This window comes from Lynx canadensis, chromosome B4 (assembly GCF_007474595.2).
Source record: "Lynx canadensis isolate LIC74 chromosome B4, mLynCan4.pri.v2, whole genome shotgun sequence".
NCBI lineage: Eukaryota > Metazoa > Chordata > Mammalia > Carnivora > Felidae > Lynx > Lynx canadensis.
The window spans coordinates 134,958,967-134,978,476 of record NC_044309.1 but is presented as its reverse complement, the minus strand read 5'-3'; the positions used below and the strand labels follow the sequence as shown (position 1 = coordinate 134,978,476).

Sequence of the window (19,510 nt, the reverse complement as noted above, 5' to 3'; positions counted from 1 at the left end):
CCCTGCGAAGTTAGGCCAGGCGTGGCCTGGTGGTTTCCGGATTTTAAGTTCCGGATCCCATCGCGGGAGGGCGCCACCTTCCCCCTCTCTAGCGACGAGCGGGGGGGAGGGGGGGCCCTGGGAAGGCCGACGTCCCAACCGAGGCCGCCCAGAGGGCCCGGGCCCCGCCGAGCGCTAGCGGGGCGACCCCACCGCGGGCCACGTGCCGTGCGCGGGTCCCCCCCGCCGCCCCTTCCTCTCGGCGGCGTTAGGGGACGGGGCCGCCCGCTCGCCCCGCCCCTCCTCCGGGGTGACGCCTCCCGGGGCGGCCCTGGGCGCGGGGGCCGGCCCACTGTCTCGGCGGCGGCGGAGCGAGCGAGGGAGCGGCGCCACCATGGGGCCCAGCTGAGCACGGTAGGCGGGGATGGGGGGGGGGGCGCGGGGAGCGCGGGGGGCGCGGGGGGCCGTGTACGGGGCCGCGGGTCGGGAGCACGGGTCCGCCCCATCCCGCCGCCGCGTCGTGCCCGGTGCGCCGTGACTCACGCCCCTTCCCTCCATTTCCGGTACCCACCTCCTCCCTAGTTCTTTGCTTTTCTTCTTGCACCCGTCTTACTTCACTTTTATCTCCCCTCCTCCTGCCCTCCCTCTCTTTTTCCCCCCCCCTTTAGTTTCTTATCTTTCTTCTCCCTTTCGATCTGTGGTGAGAGAGTGGTGGCTGGAAGTTGGCGTGTGCCCGAGTGTGCGAGTGTGCACGAGAGTGCGTGTGAGAATGCGAGTGCGCGCGAGTCGGTGAGTGCACGTGTGTGGCCGAGTGTGAACATGACACGGCGGGGTGTGCTGTGAACTGTGAGCGTGCACGAGAGTGCGCGAGCGCCCACGGGTGTGTGTGTGGGTGTGTGTGTGTGTGTGTGCAGATGTGTGGCTGAGTGTGAGCATACGGAGTGGGTGTGGTGTGAGGTGCGAGTACAGGAGAGTGTGAGTGAGTGAGAGGGTGTGTGGGCCGAGTGCACGTGTGTGAGAGTTTCTGCGAGCGCGTGAATGTGGGAGGGGGCGCGTGCGGGCGATGTGGCTGCATGGCAGGGTTCGTGGCTTCTCCGGGCACCGGTGACCACGCTGCACCCCTGCCTGCTGCTGCTGCGGGGCTGCAAGACTTGTGAGGCCCTCGCGAGGAACCCGGTTTCACAGATGAAGAAACTCGACTCACACTTGGCCGCCTTCCCATGCTGGGGGTGGTGGTGCTGAACTCGTGCGGCTCCAAAGTCCACCATCATGCTGTCCACTTTTGGACTCCCGGTGCCTCCCTCCCCCACCTCCCCTGCCCGCCTCCTCTCTGGGATTTCTCAAAAGCCACAGTGGAGGGCCTGGGGACGGGTGCTCCAGCCTCCCTCCTGCCCCCCGCCCCCGGACGTGCTCTGGTCCCGGGAGCTGGCTGGGCACCGGGAGCAGTGGCAGGGCGGGCATCAAGAGGATTAGGCCCAGAGCCACTTGCGTCGGCAGCCACCTCCACCCCAGGCGCCTGGGACCTGGACGGCGCCTGCCTCTTCCCTCTGGCTCTGTGGGGCTCCTGCTCAGGATGAGGCAAATGGTCCTCTTGGCCTCCGGGTATTTGTTCCTGCAGTTGTGGCCCAGCCCGGGACTCTGGGGGACATCCAGACCTAGGAGCAGCCTTGCCCAGGGCAAACCTGTGGGCATTACTGAGGGTAACGTCCTGACCCTCCTCCTTCGTTACTCAACCCCGCCCCAGGACCCCCACCCCTGCTGTTTTTCCCACAGCGCTTCTCGCTTTCTAGCTGGTGCTGGTTGGATTTGTCACTGTGCCCCCAGCATGTGGCCGCTCCATACATTTTGCCAAGGCCCCCTTGCAACCCCCTCGTGAGTTAGGAGACTCACCAGCTCCACGGCCCCCTCTGTCCAAGAGGTGGGCAGGGATTGACCTGCTGGGGTCCCCACGTAGCCCAAAATGCCCAGAGCAGACCCTAGCCAGGCTTCCTGCTGCACCAGCTCCACAGGGTCTGCGGGAGGCCGGCTCAGGCTCTGGGCACCAGACTCTTATCTGGGGTGTACAGGCTTTGCGGGAGGCCTCCTCCTATACTCCAGGGGGCCCCAGCTCAGGGACTGGCACTTGGGGGAACATCGGGGGTTTGGCCTGCCAGCCGGGACCGTGGCTCCCCTGCCCCGGCACAATCCGTGAGTGCTCAGTGGGCCCGATAGACCGCCACGACAGGTAGAGTCCCAGGCTCCCTCGCTGCCCCCCCGCAGCTCTGTGGGCTCTTCCGTGGCCCTTGCCCCTAGCTCCAGGGGAGCGGGACTGTGTCTCCTCCACGGAAAGTGTCTCTGCTGTCCACCTGCCCCTCCTCCTGGGTGCACTTCCCCCACGGTTCCGAGCCAGGAGCCCCCGCTGCAGAACTTCCTCCACTCCCTCCCACTTCCTCCCCACTTCCTGAGAAGGGGACCCAGAGGGAGGTGGACACTCAGATCCCAGCGGGGCGCTGGCGGGCGGCAGGCAGGTAAGCCTCAGCACCGGGAGCCGGCCCCCCGTGAGGGGCTAGGCCTGTGCTCAGACCCCACCTGGGTAGAGCGGGTGCCCGGGTCCCAGTAGGGAAACTCCACGGAGTGGGGCAGCTGGGCAGGGTGCCGTGTGGGGGCAGCAGGGTTGCCCATCCCCTCAGCAACGGTGGGTGAGCTGGGGGCGCCCTGGAGACATCCTGGGACTCTGGCTGCCCCTTTCCCTCTCTCTTTCTGTGTCAGCAGAGGTGAGGAAAAGCAGGTGGTGGGTTCCCCGGTGGGCCGAGCACGGCCTGCGGGGCACCGGGTCAAGGCCTGGGGGGCAGCTGTCCCCTAGATCCCCCCGAGGGGCTGTGGTGACTGTGTGTGTGTGTGTGTGTGTGTGCGCGCATGTGTGCATACACATGTGTACGTGTGTGTGTCTGAGCAGCAAGGCCGAGGAGGAGCTGGGGTGGGGCCTTGGCTTCCACCATCTGCCTCCTGTTTACTCTGTCCACGACTTGCAGGGGTGGGGGTGGTACCGTGGACTAGGAGGGGCTGCAGAGTTCATTCTGCCCCCAGGTTGTAGGAACAGGGCATCCCTACCCCTTGTGAATCTGGTAGAGCCTCCACCTTTGACTTTCCATTGCTCCCCTTCCCCGGACTGTGTCCTGTCCTTCCCCACTGGCTTGAGCTCCTCAGGGGCAGGGTCCCCTGGCTGGTGTTCCCCGAATCCCCCGTGAGTCCCGATAGGTGTGCTCACTGGGGTTTGTGGCCTGAAGGACTGACTGACAGCGAGGGTCTGCCCACAGCTGCCTCCCCAGGTGGGAGTTCGTACATACGCAGAGTCCACAGGCGCAGAGAGGCAGGGCGGTACGGTGACTCAGTGCGTGGACTCGGTCACGTGCCTCGGTTCACATCCTGGCCCTTGGGCCAGGTCTTTCACCCGGCCTCTGTTTCCTCGCCCGAAATGGGGGTGGTATCAGCTCCCGTCTCCTAGGCTTGAGGATTATGTGAGATAATGGGAGCAAAGCAGCTGTACCTCGCTCTGCATAGCCCAGTTTTGGGGACCGGAGGCTGGGAGGAAGGCTGCTGCTGACATTTATCAGCTGCCCACACGGGCGGCTCCTTCCGGCCATGGCTCTGATCCTAGCATCCCTCCACGCGGTAGGCGTGCCTCACCGATGTGGAGCCGCCAGGAAGCCAGGATCGAAGCTAGGATCATAGCCACCCCGGCCTGTGCTCTGTGGAGGACTTTGGGGTCTTCAAAGGGACAAGATGAGCTGGTGCCCCGCCCTCACCCGGGAGGGATCTGGCCTCTTGCCCTGACTCCTGAAACTTCCAGGCAAAATATAAAAGTCAGACAGAGACCTTGGGGGGGGGGGGTACTTGTTGCTGTCCCTTCACGAATTTATCCACACATGTTTATTGAGTGTCCCTGCTCTGAGCTCTGGGGATGCAATGGTGATGAGACCACAGATTCCCCCACCCCCCCCCCCCCCGCCCCTTCTGGGGCTTCTGATCTAGGATCTGCTGTTTCACGGCGACTGTGACCACACGTAGGCTCTGGCCCAGCCGTTGGAGCCACGGCTGGCATCCCGGGTACGCGAGGCTGGTACTTGGAAGCTGGAAGGTCTGGGCTAGGGCTGCGGCCTCCACCCAGGGCCTCCCTGAGCCTCGGTTTCCTCATTGTTAAATGAAGAATGCAGTTGGCCTATTTCCTACCACTGTGGGTCAGTGAGGAAATACAGGGGAAGGTTCTCTGCAGATTGTACAATGAGCTGCAGGCCAAGCGGCTGTGTTGGGGGAAATCAAAACTCCGGGGAGCACCAAACACAACTCCAGCTGGCTCTCACTGTCCTCAGGTTCATCTCCAGGGCTCCCTACGATGCAAACCTAACTTCACTCCACTTTCTCCCTAACCAGTGTTCCCCATGGATATGGCTTCTCCGCTTGACATGGCAGGGCCCGTAGCAGAGGAATCTGCAGAACAGTCCTCAGTCCCAGGGGAGTTTAGAGAGGGGAGCAGGGGCTATGGGAGTCTGCTGAGGGCCTGATGAGCTAGGGAGGGGCCGGTCAGGGAAGATTTGACATTTAGACTGGGGTCTGAAGGATGAGCAGGAGTTTCCTGGCTGGATGAGGGAGGAGGAAGGGCCTCTGGGGCAGAAAAGAAGAGTGTGCAAAGGCCTGAGGAAAGGCTTGTGGCCAGCGTTATAGCCACATAGCAGGGGCCTTGAGTGGAGGCAGGCAGCGGGGAGCCATCGTGGGTGCTTGAGGAGGGGACGGGTGGCCTGTTGGTTTGGCAGTTGGGGCCTCATCACGAGAGGCAGGTATGAGGCTGTGGGATTCGGGCCTTGGGCTCTGTGGCTGGGGCACGGAGAGGGCACCTGTCCTGGGAGGTGGCTCCGGAAGGGCTTAGACGGGCCTGGGGTTGAGTCCTGGCTCCACCCTTGACTTGCTGTAGGACCACGTGCAAGTCACTTAACGTCTCTGAGAAACAGGGACAGTAGTATCACTTGTGAGTGTGGTCCCCAAGGATCGGCTGTGGTGCGCCTGGGGCAAGACACTGACCTCTCTGGGCCTCAGTTTCCTTATCTGTAACCTGGTGATAATCACAGCGCCTACAGCCAAGGTGAAAACGAGGATTATCTCAGGGAGCTCACGTCCCACTCCTGGAGCCGAGCCAGCTTGGGAACGTTTGCTGCGTCTGCTCTGTGCACGGCTCTCTCACCTGTCTTTCTGTCCTCCCAGCCCTGGAGGAGACTGTCCTCTTGCACTTGAGGGGGGTGGGGCCTGGAGAGGCCACGATTCTCTCCTGAGGTCCTGAGCTGGGGCTTTAAACGAGGGCCTTTAACGAGACCCAGGATGGGTAGAACGCTGTGCGGTGCCTGGGACGCGGTAGGTGCCGGTTAAATGTGCGGCCGCCAGAGACCCCTGCCGCGTGGTGGGTGGGGCTGGAGAGGGGAGCCTTGGCTGGCTCCCACAGCCCGTTCCTTCGGACCCATCAATCACAGACCAGGGGCTCTGTGGGGTGAGGCCTGGACCGCACTCAGCTGGAGGCCCTGCCTGGGAGAGAGGCACCTTGTTCTAAGCCCCGACAAAGCGCGCCTGTACCACAGCCCACAGCCGCAACAGGGTAACTTGAAGCCGCCGGGCCGGTTTGGGGGAGCAGGGGCCAGGCCTGGCGCGGGATCTTGGTGCTTTCTGCCTTCCTTCACTTGGGTATTCCGTCTCCCCAGTGGCAGAGGCCCACCGAGGGTGCCAAGAGAAGCTCCTGTGTGTGCGCCCACATCGCTCTGTGGCCTGGGTACCCTTATCTCATCTCATATCTTGACTCCCCAGGAGGTGGGCCGAGCGGTAGCTCTTACCTTCCTTCTACAGATGAGACACTGAGGCTCAGGTACTCGGCCAGAGCACCCTCCCTGGGTTGACACAAAGTGGGAATCCTGGCAAGGCTTCCAGGAAGCCAGGGAGCAGTAGGGTGGGCTTGAGAGAGCAGGGTCCTCTCACCCCAGCCCTGAGTAGGGCAAGGACCACCTCCAAGTCTATTCACTACCTCAGGAAGCCCACAAAGGAAGCAGAGAGGCCTCCGTGCTAGCAGAGAACTTGGCTCTGAGCTTCCTGGCAACCAAGGCAAAAAAGGGATCTAGTAGGACTGTGATAAGAAGAACACATGGTCGTTTGGTGAGAGAACCAAAGTCAGGGAGGTGTACTGGTCATGGGTGCCGAACAAAGCCTAAGCAGCTTTCTGGAGAAGCAGTGTTTTGTGCTCCCAGCCTCACTGTTTGAACCACCATTGTGGCCTTCTCCCCGCCCCAGCCCTAGTTTTATTTTGAAGTTATTTCAAACTTACAGTGAAGTTGCAAGAATGTACGGAGAATTCTTGTAAACTTTTTGCCCAGATGGCCCAACTGTAAACGTTTATTGTATTTGCTTTGTTAGGTGTGTGTGCATATTTTATTTTTTTTAATTATCTGAGAGTAAGTTACAGACACAGTGTCCCTAAGTACTTCATGGGTGCCTCCTAAGGAGCAAGGATGTTCTGTTGCCTAATTACAGGGCAGTGATCAAATCAGGAAAGTAGCGTTGATCCAATGCTCGCGTCTAATCTGTGGGCCTTAATTCATATTTTGCCAATTGCCTCAGTATTGACGTTTATAACTATTTTATTTTGGCCCAGGATTCAATCCAAAACCACACATCACATTCCGTTGTTCTGTCTCTCTGGCCTCTGTGTTGGTTCCCTAGGACTGTGTAAAAAATCACCACAAACTAGCGTAAAAGAAATGACTCCCTTACGGTTCTGGAGGCCAGAAGTCTGAAATCAAGGTATTGGCAGATCACCTGTCCTGTCTGGAAATCTAGGGGAGGGTCCTTCTTGTCTCTTCTTGCTTCTGGTGGCTGTCGGTGACACTTGTCACGGAGTTTAGGGCCCACCAGGGTATTCCAAGATGATCTCGTCTCAAGACCCTTATTGAGTTGCATCTACAAAGACCCTTTTTCAGGTGAGGACACATTCCCAGGATCTGGATGGATTTATCTTTTGGGGGCCACCGTTCAAAACCCACTAGAGCTTTCTTTAATCTGGACCGGTTCTCCACCCTTCTTTGTTTTGTTTGTTTTTTGTGTGTGCCATTGACATTTTTAAGGAGCCCTGGCCAGTTACTCTGGAGAATAGCCCTCACTGTTTCCTCATGGCTGTAGACAGATGAAATGATCCCGTTTCACAGATGGAGAAGCAGCTCGGGGAGGCTAAGTGATTTGCCCAGGGACAAAAAAAACAGCTAGAAAGTACAGGTGGCCAGTCGTCTTTCTTTGCAAGGTTGTTCTCTCCAAATGAACCTAAGCAGTGAGCTGTCTGCCATGAGATTTGGGTTTTGTCTGTTTTTCAAAAATCGAAACCACCTCTTAGGGTCTTTCCGAGGTTGAGATGTGGGGGGCAGGGCGTTGGCAAGGAGGAGCCTCTCAGGGTCACACAGCACGGTGAGCGTGGGCCGGTAGTTGAAGAGTGTGACTGGGGAAGCAGATGGACTCAGGTTCAAATTGCAGCTCCCCACCCACCAGCTGTGTGAGTGTGGGCAAGTGGCTTCACCCCTCTGAGCCGTTTGCTCATCTGCAACCCTATGAGGGTTGTCCTGGGATGAACACCTGTGTGGGGCTCAGCATGGTGCTGCGCAGTAGACTCTCAGAGCTTCGGGGGACCTTGCAGGTCACCTGGTCCGGTTCAGAGAGGGGAAGGGACTTACCTAGGATCACACAGCCAACAAGGAGCAGAGCTTCCAGTGTCCAGTTCAGTGCCTCAGCTGTCCCCACACCTGAAGGCGGAATCCTGGGGGCTCAGGGGTTTTGTCTGTCTAAATAGAGCTAGCACTTGAGATCACTTCGTAGGACCAGGGAAACTGACTAAAGGAAGGGAAGGAGGGAGGGAGCACAGGCACACAGTGCTCAAGGTTAAGCATAATTACTTGTGAACTTTACTCTGAGCTTCCTAGCAGCCAAAGTGAAAAGGGATACATGCCCAGTTAGGTAGCTTTCTTTGTCCTGCTTCATCTGGGAAATGGAGCTTTTCCAGTGACTTAGGAATAACTGATAGGTTTCACGTGTCTTGTTTTTGTAACTTCTCCCAGCCGACGCCAAAGTAGGTGATGGGGTTCCCTGGATGAGGATGGTGGGGGAGAGGGTGCTCCTGGAAGAGGGGACAGCATGAGCAGAGAGAGGCCTGGAGGTGTGAAACAACTGGTGTGTTTGCGGGAAAGACAGGCGGCAGGCCCCTCCCCGTGCCCACGCTGACCTCGTGGGTCTGTCACTGTCATTTCAGTTGGGCCACGTGGTCCTCTCCCCAGTCTGGTTCCTCTACAACCTGCTCATGAAGCTGTTCCATCGCTCCACCCCGGCCATCACCCTTGAGAGCCCGGACATCAAGTACCCGCTGAGGCTCATCGACAAGGAGGTGAGTGCCAGTCACCATGGGGGCAGGGTATGGGCCCCCGGAGGCTCCTCTGTCTCCCTGCCTGCATCACAGTGTTTGTTGGCACCTGCTGTGTGCCCAGGGCATGCCCCCCTCCCCCCCCCCCCGAAGTAGGTCCTATTGTCTGCCCATCTCACAGATGGGAAAATTGAAGTGATGTCCCTTTCTTTTAAATGTTATTTTTTTAAATGTTTATTCATTTTTGAAAGACAGAGAGACAGAGCACAAGCAGGGGTGGGGCAGAGAGAGAGGGGGACACAGAATCCGAAGCAGGCTCCAGGCTCCGAGCTGTCAGCACAGAGCCGGATGTGGGGCTCAAACCCACGAACCATGAGATCACGACCAGAGCTGAAGTTGGACACTTAACTGACTGAGCCTCCCAGGTGCCCCGAAGTGATGTCCCTTTCTGAGGCTACCAGTAAGCGGCAAAGGGATTTGAACCTACGTCTCTGACCACGGAGCCTGTTCTCTGAACCACACTCTCTATCCACAGAAGGTCAGAGCAAGAGGGACCCCTCAGGACTTCTGGGTCTAAGCCCCATTGAACAGATGGGAAAACAGAGGCAAAAGAGGAGTAGGGGGGTATCGGAGGTCACACTGTGTGTTAGGGGAAGGACCAGGACTCAGGCCTGCCCCTTGCCTTGGTCCCACGTGCTTCCTGTCCCGGTGCCCCTTTCCTTTTTTTTTTTTTTTTTTTTTAAATTTTTTTTTTTTTCAACGTTTTTATTTATTTTTGGGACAGAGAGAGACAGAGCATGAACAGGGGAGGGGCAGAGAGAGAGGGAGACACAGAATCGGAAACAGGCTCCAGGCTCCGAGCCATCAGCCCAGAGCCTGACGCGGGGCTCGAACTCACGGACCGCGAGATCGTGACCTGGCTGAAGTCGGACGCTTAACCGACTGCGCCACCCAGGCGCCCCTGAGTGCCCCTTTCCTTAAAGCTAATGACTCCTCCTCGCCCCCACGGCCATCGACCCGGGGCCTGGGGCTTCTTGGACTCAGATATCTTTTGCCTCTGTGCAGATTCCCTGCGTGACCTCATGATCCCTCTGTGTGGCTCCCCCTGCCTGTCTGGAGGGCTTGCTCCCGCCCTCCCTGTTGGACGCTTTTCCGTTTCAGACTTCTGGTCATGATTTATTTTTTTTTTAATTTTTTTTTTTTCAACGTTTATTTATTTTTGGGACAGAGAGAGACAGAGCATGAACGGGGGAGGGGCAGAGAGAGAGGGAGACACAGAATTGGAAGCAGGCTCCAGGCTCCGAGCCATCAGCCCAGAGCCCGACGCGGGGCTCGAACTCGCGGACCGCGAGATCGTGACCTGAGCTGAAGTCGGACGCCCAACCGACTGCGCCACCCAGGCGCCCCGACTGGTCGTGATTTAAAACCACGCTCTCCCTCCCTTGCCCTGCCTCCCTTTAGCAGCTGCTCTTCTCTCCCTCATCAGAACCCCTCCCTTGTGCTATTTCTGGCCGCCCGCAGCTGCCTCGGAAGGGGTGTGACAGGGAACACTGAGTCATGGAGCAGAGAAAGTCACCTGCGAGGCCCTGAACCCTGGGCCCCCCGCTCCACCCCTAGGCTCCACATCGGTCCCAAGTCCCCGAGGCGCAGAACTGGGGCTTCCTGAGCGGCTTTCGTACCAGGAGTTCATGGAAAAGTCAAAAACCAAAGAGGAAAAAAACCCGCCACTTCCCAGATGAGACCAGACTTACCCTTTCAATAGGTTTTGTAGACATTTTAACAATTTTTTTTTAATTTTTTTTTTTTAACGTTTATTTATTTTTTTGAGACAGAGACAGAGCATGAACAGGGGAGGGTCAGAGAGAGGGAGACGCAGAATCTGAAACAGGCTCCAGGCTCTGAGCTGTCAGCACAGAGCCTGACGCGGGGCTTGAACTCACGGACCGCGAGATCATGACCTGAGCCGAAGTCGGCCGCTTAACCGACTGAGCCACCCAGGCGCCCCATCATTTTAACAATTTTAATTCCAGAAGTAATGTATGATTTATATGTGTTCACTCTAAAAATCCTGTTTATAAAGTATGAATGCCCCATCCTTCCCATCCCCCCCACACCACCCCTGTGCAGAGGGTCCCATTCATGGGCCAGTGTGAGCCTTCTTCTGGGCATCACATTCGCGTATATATGATGTATGGAGTTTTAGGTGTGTACTTACTTTCTCTTTCTTTTAATAGCCTGATTAAAAAAAATTTTTTTTTATTATTTTTGAGAGAGAGAGAGAGAGAAAGCACGTGAGCGGGGAAGGGGCAGAGAGGATCTGAAGCAGGCTCTGTTGATAGCAGTGAGCCCGACATGGGACTCGAACTCACGGACCGCGAGATCATGACCTGAGCTGAAGTTGGACGCTTAACCGACTGAGCCCCCCAGGCTCCCCTGGTTCATTATTATTATCTTTAAATTTATTCATCTTTGGGAAAGCATAAGCAGGGGAGGGGAAGAGAGGGGGACAGGGGATCTGAAGCGGGCTCTGTACTGAGAGTGGAGAGGCTGATGTGGGGCTCGAACCCACGAACTGCGAGACCGTGACCTGAGCCGCAGTTGGGCGCTCAACTGACGGAGCCGCCCAGGTGCACCCCTAGTTCATTGATGACTGTCTCGTATTTCCTCATAGGGACGTCACACAGTGGACCCCCCCAGTTCCCTTTGACCGGGCCTGTGGCAAAAGTCCTAGCAGTTAAATCTGCCCCATGCCCGTTACAGCCTAGTGGTGGCTTTTGGGGTCAGCAGGTGGGTCGACTTTGGAAACTTCGCCGAGCTCCCCCACAGGCACAGGGAGGCCCCCACCGCCTGCCCTTCCTGGGCCCACTGACTTGCACGGTCCCCTTGAACCTCTGGGGCTCTACTGCTCAGCTCATCATGGCCAGCAGCCGAATGCCGGCACCGTGCGGAGCTCTGCACCGATGTTCGCGCGTGACTTCTGCTGTGCCTTGCTGGCGTTGGCCGGCACAATAATTATCGGTGTTTTTCCCTCGTTTCTGTTCTTCTTCCAAAAACTGGCATGTGGGTTTCTGACCTGGAGCCCCAGGACCAGTTGAGAATCCTGGGCTCTGTTCCCAGGAGGCCCGGGGCTCAGTTTGCACGGAGTGCAAGGTTTCCGGGGGATGCGGCTTCGGGCCTGGGCTTCTGGGGCGGGGAGACCCCTGGCTGCCGAGCCCAGTGTCCTGAGAGGTGGCTGGGCTCTGGCTTCCTGAGATCAGACCCCCGGGCTCTGCTTGCACACTTCAGGGACGCTCAGAGTGTTGCTCCGTGCCTTCGGAGAAGTCTGTTGTCCCCAGTGATGACACCGTGTCCACGAGCGCACGTTGCCACATCGCCCAGTCTCACGTGGGCGTGAACGTGTGCCCGACAGCTGCCTGCCGTCCGAACGGCCCCTCCACACCCACGCTCCTGGCTGCACCGGGTGCAGGGGAGACCCCACAGAGGCCTTGTCTCGGCCCTGCCCCTAGTTTGCCAGCCCGGGGCCCGAGCTCTTGCTGCCACCCCAGGACACTGTCCAAGCTGATGGCAGGCTTGGGTCCTCTCTCTTGCCCCCAGAATTGCCTGAGCCATCTGGCAGCCTTCTTTGGGATCCGAGTTCATTCCTTACCCCGACCACCTTGCTGTGTGGCCCCGGTTGGGTCCCTGCCCTTCTCTGGGCCCGTGAGAGCAGAGGCACACCCAGTGTTGGCCCACATGTGTGAAGCTTGTGAGTCCACGTGAATCAGCACCGCTTCTCACACTGGGCACTGGGAGCTCGGCGGTCGGGGGTCCCCCTGCCCCGGGTGCCGTCTAACAGCTCGGGCCTCCCTGCAGGTTATCAACCATGACACCCGGCGGTTCCGCTTCGCCCTGCCGTCGCCCCAGCACATCCTGGGCCTCCCCATCGGTGAGCGCAGCCCTGAGCCAGCCCGAGTGGAACCGGGTGCTGGGCCGCAGGGGTGGGAGCTTTGCCCTTGAACTAGGGAGAGTGGGGAAGGCTTCAAGGAGAAGGTGACAGCCATGGGGGCCTCCAGGGATGAGCGTCAGCCGGAGAGGGGAAGTCACTGCTGTCCCCGGCAGCGGTACCAGCGTGAGCAAAGGTGTGGCTGCAGGAACTGGGACGTGGTGGGAATCCCCGTGGGGGCGGGAAGGGGGGTCGTGGAGCCGAAGCCAGGCCAGGCTTTCGGTACGGGGTGGGGCAAAGGGCGGTGAGTTGACTGGCCTCAGTGGACCCTGCAGAGGCAGTTGGCGGCCCCTCCAGAACTCCCGGAATCACCCCTCCTCGTCCTGCAGGCCAGCACATCTACCTCTCGGCTCGAATCGATGGAAACCTGGTCATCCGGCCCTACACTCCCGTCTCCAGCGATGACGACAAGGGTTTTGTGGACCTGGTCATCAAGGTGAGGTCTCAGGGCCATGACCGCGTGGGGGCAGGGCTGACCTGGTCTCTGAAGGCCCGGTGCCCCCTTGCACCTGGTTTCTGAACGATTGGCAAACTCTGGCTCCCCAGCAAAAGCCAATATGGAGGTCTTGGCAGAGGGCAGGCGCTGGGGCTCAGGATGAGTGTCTTCAACTCAGGACAGATCGTCTGCAGAAGAGAAACCAGGAAGGTCGAGCAGCTTGTGCAGGGCTCACCTTCCCGCTCTTGGACGGGCAAAGCCTGGGGCGCTGGGTCCCTGGCGGTGGCCCCTGGGTGCTCGCTTCACTGCACTCGGTCACGCGGTCTTGTGACCAGCAGGTCCTTCCCTGAGCACACTTTCCTGAAGAAACGGCCCACTGGCCCCTCAGGAGCAGTGTGAGGAGCTTGGGGCTGTTGTCTGGAGACCTGGGATCCATCGTGGGTCAGGGCTGAGCACACACTGTGGAGACGCAGCCTTTAGAACCAGGAGGCGCAGAATAACCAACAAGGATCTTAAAAATATCGTATTGAGTAGAAAAAGCAATGCCAGCCACAGCACAGTACAACTTTTCTGAAAGTTAGAAGCACAGGCTTTCCAGAATGATCCATGTTCTTGGATTACACGTCCAACTACTGTGAACCAGCCCAGGCCTGGATGTGGGCTGTCGGAGGCCCTCCCAGTATGGACCCCAACCCTCATGGCCACCCTGGCTCAGCGTTCCTGTGGACCAGGCTTACTGTCCTACCTCCGCTGCGTGGGTCCCCTCACTAGGCGCTTCATGGTGGAGGGACCGGCAGAGACCCCCTCTGGGCCAGAGCTGAGGCCCAGGGGCTGTGAGGGCAGGAAGGGAGCAGGGTCTGTCAGTCCAGGCTGTGGCCTGGGTCCCTCCTTAGCTTGGGGTCATTTTGATCGTGCTGGGTGCCCAGGCCTAGCCTCGGGAGCCTGTCTTTGCCTGGAGAGCGGACCCCCTTGCTCCAGGGGACAAACATGTGAGACTGAGCGCCTGGAATGGCACCAGAGGTGAGGCAGGTGGGGTGATGGGCGCTGCTCCCCTGGGCAGGCAACAGGGGGTGAGATGTGGGGGCCGAGGACGCGTTGCCCAGACAGAGAGGAAGGAAAAGGACCTTCCCGGTGCAAAGGCCCTGAAGTCAGAAGGAGGCTTTTAGACTGACGCAAAGGGCGGGGGCTTCAGAGGACAAGAAGGGGGAGGTTGGGGGGCAGGCAGGGCCTTGGGGGCCCGGTAAGGTTTGGGCCTTTATCCAGAAGGAGAGGGAAGGCGGTCCGGTTCGGACCTCTGTTCTCGTTGGAATCACTCGAGCCGGATGTGCAGAAGGTGTCGGTGGGGGGGGATCCAAGTAGAGGATGGGAGACTCAGGAAGACCAGACCCCTCCTGCCTCAGAGACCTTGCTCCCTGCTCCCCGTTGGCCAGAGTCCTGGCCCACATGCCTCTCCCTGTCCCCGCACCCTCCCCAGCCGCCCCCTCCCTGCCCATCACTCCTGCTTGCCCCTCGAGGCCCAGCACCCTCAGCCCTGGCCAGGGTGAGCTGCTCACCCTCGGTCTCCCCGTGTCTTTCTCGTAGCCCTTCCCTTCTTCCAGAGGGGAAGTCCCAAAGGGCACGGCGGGGTGGTGGGTGGCGGTGGGGAATCGTTCCAGGAGCGCTGTCTCTATGACAGCACAGAACGGAAAGAGCTGAGGATACACAGGAGGGGTGGGGCCCAGCCCATCTCCCCAGAGGCTTTTCTGCACTGACCTCGTGGGAATCTCCTGCAGGGAGGGGGCACGGAGACAGTTCTCCGCAGAATGTTGATGCAGCAGGCCCTCGGGTTGGTCGCCTTGTGCAGCAGGCCGAGGCTCTGTGTTCCCGGGGGATGTTGGGGAAGGGTGGACTCCGGGGGGGCTGGCACGCAGATGACTGGCCGGGGCACTGCGTGAGAAAGCCACACACAGGCTGCAGAAGAAACCCAGAAGAGGTTCCTCTCGTCCCTCTGGCCCAGAGCTTACCCTGGTGACCCTGCGGACTGTGGGAATATCTTGCAGGTTTACTTCAAAGACACCCATCCCAAGTTTCCTGCTGGGGGCAAGATGTCCCAGTACCTGGAAAGCATGAAGATTGGGGACACCATTGAGTTCCGGGGCCCGAATGGGCTGCTGGTCTACCAGGGCAAAGGTGATTTGGGTTGGAATCCCAGGGCCCCGCGGGCGCGGTGAAGGTTGGGTGCAGGGCCCCGATTCTGCCGCTGTCTGGGTGGGTGACTCTTGTTGGGCAGGCCGTCTCCTCTCTGGGGCCTCGGTTTATTCGGCCATAGAGGAGGGAGATTGGCCAGCACAGGGCCTGCACACGGGCTGCCCTCGGGGGCCAGATGTGGCCCCCAGACCAGCTTGGTTTGTCTGAAAACAAGTGAAAGCTTCGAGCTGGAGCACGTCCCGCTCCCCAGCCCCCCCGCTGCCCCCCAGTACCGTCTGCGGTGGGAGTGAGGGGCTCACCCCTGCACTCCCCTTGGCCTGTAGCTCCGCCTTCCCATCGTCTCCCTGCCCCCGGCTGGCTGCCCACACCTCAGGCCCCCGAAGCGGGAGCGGGTTCCCCAGCCCGTCCAGCCCCAAGTACCGCCTGTTTGAGAGCTGGGGTCTCCCCGTCTCCTTCTACCTTCTCCTCTCCCCAGGAAAGTTTGCCATCCGTCCAGACAAGAAATCCAACCCCGTCATCAAGACGGCGAAGTCTGTCGGCATGATTGCAGGAGGCACCGGTATGTGGACCCAGAGCCCTTCGCTGAGCCCCCAGCAGGCAGATGTCACGGGTCAGGGTCAGGGCACAGATAGAAGCAGTTGTGAGCTCCCCGAGGTCAGGAGCCCGGGCCTGGTTGTCCTGGCACCTCCCCTCCACCCCACCCCGTGCCTGCCTGGCGCTGCTGGGCCTGCGTGCCCGTACACGGCTGGTACTCACAGCGCGGGGGGGGGCTGATGTTTTGCAGGCATCACTCCGATGCTGCAAGTGATCCGCGCCATCATGAAAGACCCAGACGACCACACCGTGTGCCACCTGCTCTTTGCCAACCAGGTCAGTGTTTCCGACACAGATATGTGGGCCCGGCTCCCCCAGAGGGGGTGCCAGCCCCTGCGGGGCACCCATCGGGGGGTCTGCATGGCTCTGTGGCTGAAACGTGAGGGTCCTCTGAGCATCCTGTGCACGGGTAGCTTTCGCTGTAGCTGTAGCTGGTGGGCATCAGGCTTTACAGTCCAGAGCCCAGGGTCTGACCTGAGTGGGGCTGCTCGGGGGGCGGGGGGGGGGGGAGGGGGGCGGAGGGGGTGATGCTCCTGGAGCACCCCCCACCCTGGGGTTTGTTCCCTGGCTGCTTCCTCTGAATCTCAGAGCTCACTCCACAAACAGTGAGGAACCCGGCAGTGAAGGGCAAGAACACTGGGCTGGGTGGGGGCTGGCCTGGAGCCAGAGGGGCCGAGAGCACACGTGCATGCCGTCCCTGAGCTGGGGGTGTTGGGGCGGGGTTTGGACCCGGTCTCTCTGGCTCCTGAGTGCGTGTCCCCCTGCCCAGGCCTGCCGTGTGGCCTTGGGCAAGCCACTTGCCGTCTCTGGGCTCTGCTCCCTCATTGTGGAATGAACTGATGAAGCCAGGTCATCCCAAGGGTCTTTCTAGATTCATTGTTTTATGACTGAATGTGTGGGTTTTGCAGAGTGATACTCCTTTGGGGCAAAGGCAAGGTGAGACACCCATCCCCCAACAGTGGGGGGGCCATGCCCAGCCCCCCGAGCCTCTCGGATGTGGTTCAGGTCAGCTTGCCCCAGGGCCCATCTTTGAGGAACCAAGCTCAGAGGGGGAGGGGCCTGCCTGAGTCCTTGGACCCGCACAGCTGCAGGACACAGCTCTGAGGCCCACCGAGGGGGCTGCCAAGGGGCCCGGGGGCGGGTGGGAAGAGCCAGTGTTCCGAGGTGGTGGGGATGGGGTGAGGTGGGATGGGGGGGTTCCACTTGGTGCTGCTGGGTTAGTCTCTGGAGGCCGTCAGTCCTCTTTCACCTGAACAGGACATCCTCACGCCTGTCAGCCCACTGGGCTGGGCGGTAGAATGATCTCCACTTTATATAGCTCTGGGCTCAGAGACCCGGAGAGGTGCTGGACCTGCCAGTCACACAGGAAGGAGCGCGACCAGGACTCGAGGCAGAGCGTAGTGTACGAGAGTAACTGTATTTTAGGAAATACTGTCTTGTTTTACGTTTTTGCAAGCCTTTGTGATGTGTGGCTTAGGGGAAGCCGCTGGATCCCGTATCTGGTTTTGCGTTCCGTTGGGGCAGCGTGGCACGTCACGGAGCCTTCGGGAGTCCCAGTGGGCGCCGTGATGGAAGGAGAGTGAAACGTGCACACAAGGTGCTAGTGTTCTGGGAAGACAGAGTGTCCGTGCGCAGCCAAGAAAGTTTGAAAAGAGAGAATAACAGGGTAGAATTGATCGTGCTACTAACACATCTGTGATGGAAACAGTGGCTCCAAAGCCACACACGAGAACTGGGCTTACTGGGGCTTAAGCATTTCCAGGTGACACGATGGAAAATCCAGACTGTGCCGGAACATGCTAGAACACGTGGCTATTTACATGTAAGTTAGCGAAGATTAACTAAGATGGAAAACACCCTCTCTCATGGGTTCCGTAGCCACGCGTGGCATGCGGTTACTGTATCGGGTAACACAGATCCGGAACATTCCCACATCCATCGTGGCAGAAAGTTCGGTTGAATAGCACTGGCCGAGGGACAGGGCCGAGTATACACGAGACTGTCCAGTTGGTGCAGGTGGCGTCTCAAACCCGAGGAGAGAGACGGAAAGGAGCGTTGGGTCAGTTGCTATGACTTTGGAAAGTGCTGAGTAGACCCTACTTTAACCTTAAAGTAAAATGAGATTTAGGTTAAAAATGTACGTGTAGAAAAGTGGTGCGTTAGAGGCGCTAGGTGAGCCTTTTTGTGAGTGCTGAATGAATGAGTGGGGATGGGCCGTCTAAACAAAACACCAAAGGAGAGCCCATCTGCTTAAAAATGGAAAAAAAAAAAACCTATAAATGAGGTAGATAAACAGCTGGGGAAGAAACCCATGCTGCAGCACCACTATAGAAAGAGTCTTTTCAAACTAAAGAGATAGAGCTAGGGATACAACGTCTCTCTTTTTGAAACGATAATAAATACAGGTACCTGGCTGGCTCATTTGGAAGAGCGTGAGACTCGATCTCGGGGCCATGGGTTCAAGCCCCACACTGGGTGTAGAGATTGCTTAAAAGCAAACACACAAACGTGAGATCGATGCTCCGTGCCTCTGATGGGCAGAGCTGTGAAACGGTCATTACACAGTGCTGGCAAAGCTGTAGGAAGACAGACAGTCTCGTCGCTGCTGGTGTGAGAGAGGCCCACCCAGGGAATACGGGGCTGCGGGTATTGAATGCCTTCCCCACGTGGAATTTTCTGCCCCAAACTCCACTTTCGCAGATTCATCTAAGAACTTGGCAGGGCAGTGAGGATGGTCAAGGAGACATTGTTTGTGAAGGAGGGTGTTCAGAACGATTTAAATGTCCTTCAGCAGGAGGGGCGCCTGGGTGGCTCAGTCGGTTAAGTGTCCGACTTCAGCCTAGGTCACGATCTCGGTGTTCCCGAGTTCCAGCCTCAGAGCCTGAAGCCTGTTTCAGATTCTGTGTCTCCTTCCCTCTCTCTGCCCCTTCCCCACTCATGCTCTGTCTGTCTCTCTCAAAAATAAATAAACATTAAAAAAAAAAAAAAAAAAAAGAGCAGGTGGCAAGGTGGCCTGCACGCCCTGGTCCTATTTTTGTTAAAAAGAAAGTATATGTAGTTATTAGAAAACAAAGTCTAGGGGCGCCTGGGTGGCTCCGTCAGTCAAGTGTCTGACTCTTGATTTCAGCTCAGGTCATGATCTCATGGTTTGTGAGATCGAGCCCCGCGTCAGGCTCAGTGCTGATAGAATGGAGGCTGCTTGGGATTCTCTTCTCTCTGCCCCTCCCCTGCTCTCTCACATGCACGTGCTCACTCTCTCTCTCTTAAAATAAATAAATAAATAAATAATAAATAAATAAACAAACAAACCAGCAAACATGAAAAGAAAAAGAAAACCAAGTCTAAAAGATACACAAAAAATTCTAACGTGTTATCTCTATCAGGTAAGACTGACCTGATAAGACTATTGGGTGATTTTTCTTTTCTCCTATATTTTCTATAGTCTTTCACACCGAGCTTGTCGAGCCTGAGCCCTGGCCGTGTTCTCACTCCCATCAGCACAGGCACGGCCCCCTGCCCCCCTTAGAAATGGGAGAAACGATTAACACCCTCCTCCCCGAGACACTCAGAGGCTCGTGCTTCCTGCCTGCAGCCCATTTCCCAGAGGGGAACACTGAGGGGTCAGGACTGCGGGGTCCTTATGAGAACAAGTACGGCTGGGTCAGCCCCTCCTGTAGCAAGACGCCCTCCACGCAGCGGGTACTCAGCAAATGCTCATCGCTGTGGCTTCGAATTATTTGTCTTTTCCTGCCCACCTCTCGATGCCACTAAGCGCCCCCAATAGTCCCTTTCGCTGAGCCTGTCCGGGTGCCGTTGGTCACGTGGGACAGAGAAAATACATCTCCGCATCTCTCGCTGTCTGCCTCCGTGGGGAGGGCCATTCTGCCCTGGCCCAGGGACTCAGTAGTGCTTTGTGAGTGGG

At 58.4% G+C, this 19,510-nt stretch overlaps 1 protein-coding gene across 4 annotated transcripts in view; it reads left to right on the top strand.

Moving 5' to 3' along the window:
• The first annotated feature begins 312 nt into the window (after window positions 1-312).
• The window catches only part of LOC115517818 (NADH-cytochrome b5 reductase 3), a 28,600-nt gene continuing 9,402 nt past the window's right edge, over window positions 313-19,510 (top strand). Inside the window, exons 1-7 of one of the 4 annotated variants that reach the window (XM_030320835.1) lie at window positions 313-393; window positions 8,282-8,413; window positions 12,242-12,314; window positions 12,701-12,807; window positions 14,847-14,976; window positions 15,470-15,553; window positions 15,779-15,864. In XM_030320835.1, coding sequence (XP_030176695.1) covers window positions 8,330-8,413; window positions 12,242-12,314; window positions 12,701-12,807; window positions 14,847-14,976; window positions 15,470-15,553; window positions 15,779-15,864 — 564 coding nt within the window. In that variant the 5' untranslated portion in view covers window positions 313-393; window positions 8,282-8,329. Of the gene's footprint in view, window positions 394-2,136; window positions 2,204-2,421; window positions 2,487-8,281; window positions 8,414-12,241; window positions 12,315-12,700; window positions 12,808-14,846; window positions 14,977-15,469; window positions 15,554-15,778; window positions 15,865-19,510 lie in introns of those variants that run through there. The other 3 variants (XM_030320832.1, XM_030320834.1, XM_030320833.1) reach the window with 3 other exon arrangements.